At 53.3% G+C, this 4,482-nt stretch overlaps 1 protein-coding gene across 1 annotated transcript; it reads right to left on the minus strand.

The window, feature by feature from the left end:
• Positions 1–3,320: 3,320 nt before the first annotated feature.
• On the minus strand, positions 3,321–4,482 carry H3F3B (H3 histone, family 3B (H3.3B)). The gene is made up of 3 exons (XM_009324563.1): positions 4,354–4,482; positions 4,117–4,270; positions 3,321–4,020 (listed from the first exon to the last, which is right to left on the minus strand). Exons 1-3 carry the CDS (start codon positions 4,479–4,481, stop codon positions 3,892–3,894), a joined length of 411 nt encoding a protein of 136 aa, XP_009322838.1. The 5' UTR covers position 4,482; the 3' UTR covers positions 3,321–3,891.

Here is a 4,482-nt window from a genome sequence, read left to right on the forward strand (position 1 = left end):
GGTGGCAAAGAGGTGCTGGACTGGGCCATCCCCACCGTGCTGGAGAGGCACTCGGCCGCGCGGGTGAGCGACGGGGCTGAGGGCATCCCGGGAAGGGCTTGGTGAGAAAACTGCGGGGAAATACGGTCTCTGCCCGGCGTTATTTCTTCCTGCTGGCTCCGGGTTCATTTGGCCTGGCTGAGTCTTTGACAGCCCCCACCCCTGTGGGGGCTTTTTCTGGTTAGAAACATCTCTGCAGCCAGGATAGGAAAGTGCATTAAGGGGAAAAAAAAATAAAATACAACCACCTGCAGGAAAGCACTTGGAAAACTGTGGGGAGGCTGAGCCTGGTTCCAGGGGGTGCATTAGGGCTCAGGTCACTATTACTTGAGCCCTCAAGGTGGTTTGTGAAAAGATTTAAGTGCGAGAGCACGGGGTGGTGAGAAAAAGAGCAGCACAGAGAAAACTCCTTGAAAACGCTGTGCTTGGCTGCACTTCATCACCTCTGCTTTTGAATAATCTCTCTCTTGTAAGTGTCTTATTAAAAAGAGAGCTCAGGCGCTGTGATGATCGGGGCTTCTTCCCCCTCCATCCCCCATCCAGGAGGTTTTATTTGATGTGAAGGAAACAGAAGTCCTGGTACGGGAGAAGACTTCTCCCAAGGTAAGCGAGCGACACCCAAGGTCCGAGTGACTCCCGAGGCTGCCGATCTTGCGGCGCGGGGAGCCCGGCTGGAGGCGTCGTGGGGCCAGTTTAAACCAGGAGCGGGGACACCGGGGACTGACTGCAGCCCCCAACGCCGTCTCCCTCCTGTCCCCTGCGCAGATCCTGTGCCGCTACCCCTACCCCACGATCTCCTGCGTGGGACGCTGCGTGGACAGCAGCAATTTATTCGCCTTCTGCGTGGCGTAAGTGCTGCCCGTGGGCCCTGGGAGAGGGAACATAGAGGGCTGCGGGTCTTCGAAAATAAACAAGCAACGTCCAGGCGTGCAGTTGCAAGCCAGGGCCGAGCTTTCAGAGCCGCTCTCTCTGCCGGCTAATGTACGTGTTTCCATTTTTAGCGCTTCCCCGGAGAGCCCTGACGGGAGCACGTTCGACTGCCTGGTGTTTGCATCGAGTTCTGAGCAAGAATGCGAGGAAATCATCAGGCGAATCGGTAAGGGAATGGTTTATGTCACCACAGCGAGATCATGGAATACCAAGAGTCGCTATACTGGTCCACCACATGCAGGATCTAACTTAATTTTATTTTGTTGAGGGTCGGTCTCTTTTCCCAGGTAACAAGTGATAGGACAAGAGGAAATGGCCTCAAGTTGCACCGGGGAGGGTTGGTTTGGTTTAAGAACTGCTAGACAATGATTTTATTTTAAGAAACAGCTTCTAGGCATACCCAGACGGTTCATTGTTTCCACTAAGAACTTGGAGGAAACATTGTTTTCGAGGGATGTTATTTTAAAACATACTTTTCCCGCAGGAGCCCAGCCTGCTACCGCAGTTTAGCACCGAAGCAAGCATTCATAAAGCCCATCACTTGGAATTGTTGTTTTTTAACCTAAATGCAAGCTGCGTGGTGTTTCCCAAAGTACGTGGCTCCTGGGCCACTGCGGACCCTCAGGTTTCTTGCGGGGACATCCCTGCCAGCTGTCCCCCAACTTGCGGCGCCCCCCCCGCCCCCTCCCCCCCCCCCCCGACAGGCTGTACCCCCCAGGACAGACCTGCCCGGGTGATCTACCTGAGATCACTTAGCGTCGGCTAAAGTTTGAGATGGCGCTTAACTCTGATCCAGGCCTTTAAAGCAATTAAGTTTACAATGGGTGCAAGGATATCTTTTTTTCCTACAGGTTTAGCAGCAGGGAAAATACTTGTTTAAAAACCTGATCTTGCATCATTTTAGAATGTGTTTTTGGCAGCCCCGTGGCAGATACGGTAACGGCATTAGCCGGGGGCTGCGTTTGTCCCAAGCACGCTTGGAGCGGCGTAGGAAAGGGCGTTGAGGAAGTTGTGTAAGAGCGCCTGGTAAGGAGCGCCTCTTCCTCCAGCTGCAGGATTTAAGCACACGGAGTGGTTCGTCTGATAAGGGAGAGCCCCGGCCCCAGCCCCGAGCCCCAGCGGGCCCAGCCTTCGCCCGCGACACGGCCGTCCGGCAGCACCCCGAGCGACGCAGGCCCCGACTCCCGGGAGCAGGAGTCGGGATGGGTTTCAAAGTGCTGTTCTGGCCCTTGCTGTGGAAGGAGGTGCTGTGAACACGTCCGGTCTTCAAACAACGGCGCAGACGGCCAGCGCCGACTTCCCGCCCGCTCTCCCGTATGAACTGCTGCTGTTCTTCCTCCTGAAACGCCACTTCTGCCACGGCACTTCTAATTTCACTGAAATAAATCAAGATGAGCTAGCCAAACTACTTCCCTGTGCTACTCTTCCGTGCCAACGCCAGCCTTACCAGTGCAGCCTGTTCTTTAAGAGCTGAGGAGAGCCGGCCTCGCAATTCAATTTAAATGTTAATTACCTGTGCTTCAGCTGTAGTCTGAGCAGCTTCCCTCTACCCCAACCTAACAAGGTATGGCTGCTCCCAGAGGCACTGCCGAGAAAACCAGACCCGTCTCAGCAGCGCGCCCGAAGCGCTGTTCCAAAGTGGAGGCTCGAGTATAATCCTGTTTCATCAAAAAAGCTTAGATGGGAAATGAGAATCTTATTGAGCGCCCATCCCAGTTTGCTTAGCAGCCCATATGCTCCCAGGTATAATTAGCTTTTCCACTTGCATACCATCCCGCGCTGCTAGCGCTGGCTGCTGTTATTAACCGGGTCTTAGTCATGCGGCCCCATCCCACAGAAACTCACGGGCCGCAGCCGCGCACCCCCCCACCTCGGCACCCAGACACCGCTCAGGGAAGGAGCTGGCGCTTTGGCTTCGGGCAGACCGGTCACACCGGAACAAACTTCCCCTGCATCTACTGGAGAGAGGGGAAAAAAAAAAAGCTTAGTTCTAGAGTTGTGCCTGAACGGCAGACACCAGCAAGCAGTTAAGCTTTATTAAGAAAAAAAAAAAGCAAGCCCAAAGCCCCCCCAAAGGTGGAAGGCTGCTGCCTAGCCTAGGCCTGTCCGTCAGGCTGTTCCTCCTCTACCCCACAGCTGCAGGGCTCAGCTCTCGCTGGCCGAGAGCCACGACTCAAGCTACAGAAAGCCTCCAAAAACCTCCGAGGGTGGCCGGGGGCAAGTTCTCCAGACAAAATTAAGTTGCCACAGCAGCAGTCCAGGCTTACAGGCATCTACTGCTGACCTGCTGGAGCCAGGAGGAGGAAGCTTCTTCAGGCCCATACAAACCAAATGACAAAGACTCCTCAACATGTGAATGTAAAACATTTAATTTAAAAATGTTGACACTACAATATATAAAATAGCTATTATAAATGCACATAGTGTATTCTATAGCTGCCAGGTTTACGTTTTTAGGAAACTGTAAGTTACACTGTGGTTAAGACTTGTAGTTTCACCCTCTGAAAAAGTCCACATTTGATCACAGTGATGTATGGTCAGACTAACAGCCCCAATTGTTAAACACTTGGATCAAGTCATAACCAGTTTTATTGCAAAAGGACCCTGTACACATTTATATCAATTCTAGTACCTTACAAGTTTAGCTACCCAACAAGTCATTAACATACAGAAACATGCATGAGAAGCAAGAAAGATCACCCATCCCTTCTGCATATTAGCAACTTGTCACTCCTGAGCAACGAGGCTCACATCACTGAGGTTTATGTGAACAGTCACTTTTAGCATTCATCCTGAGTGAAAGATGGAATGACTTAAGTACAAATGCAACATATTATAAACAATTTCTTACAAAAAAGTCACAAATTAAAACCAAAGTATTTTACAGAATTTACTACAAAACACCGTAAAAACAGCCTTCACTTAAGCCCTCTCCCCCCGTATCCTGCGAGCCAACTGGATATCTTTGGGCATGATGGTGACTCTCTTGGCATGGATGGCGCACAGGTTTGTATCTTCAAACAGACCCACCAGATATGCTTCGCTGGCCTCCTGTTTCAAGAGCACAAGAAGAAGTGTCATTAGAAACCCTCAGTGAAGCACGCGCAGCGCCACGAGCGCCGCGGCCCAGCAGGCCGCTAGCAGTACCTGCAGCGCACCGATGGCCGCACTCTGGAACCTCAAGTCTGTTTTGAAGTCTTGGGCGATTTCCCTGACCAGCCGCTGGAAGGGCAGCTTGCGGATCAGCAGCTCCGTGGACTTCTGGTAGCGGCGGATCTCACGGAGGGCGACGGTGCCCGGCCTGGGTGGAGGAGGAAGGAGGGAGCGGGTGAGCCGGGGCAGGGGCCGCGCCAGCGCCTGGCCGTGCCGTGCCGGCGGCCTTACCTGTAGCGGTGAGGCTTCTTGACGCCGCCGGTAGAGGGGGCGCTTTTCCGGGCCGCCTTGGTGGCCAGCTGCTTGCGCGGAGCCTTCCCCCCAGTGGACTTGCGGGCGGTCTGCTTTGTGCGGGGCATT

Source organism: Pygoscelis adeliae, unplaced genomic scaffold (genome assembly GCF_000699105.1).
Source record: "Pygoscelis adeliae isolate BGI_AS28 unplaced genomic scaffold, ASM69910v1 Scaffold445, whole genome shotgun sequence".
Lineage (NCBI taxonomy): Eukaryota > Metazoa > Chordata > Aves > Sphenisciformes > Spheniscidae > Pygoscelis > Pygoscelis adeliae.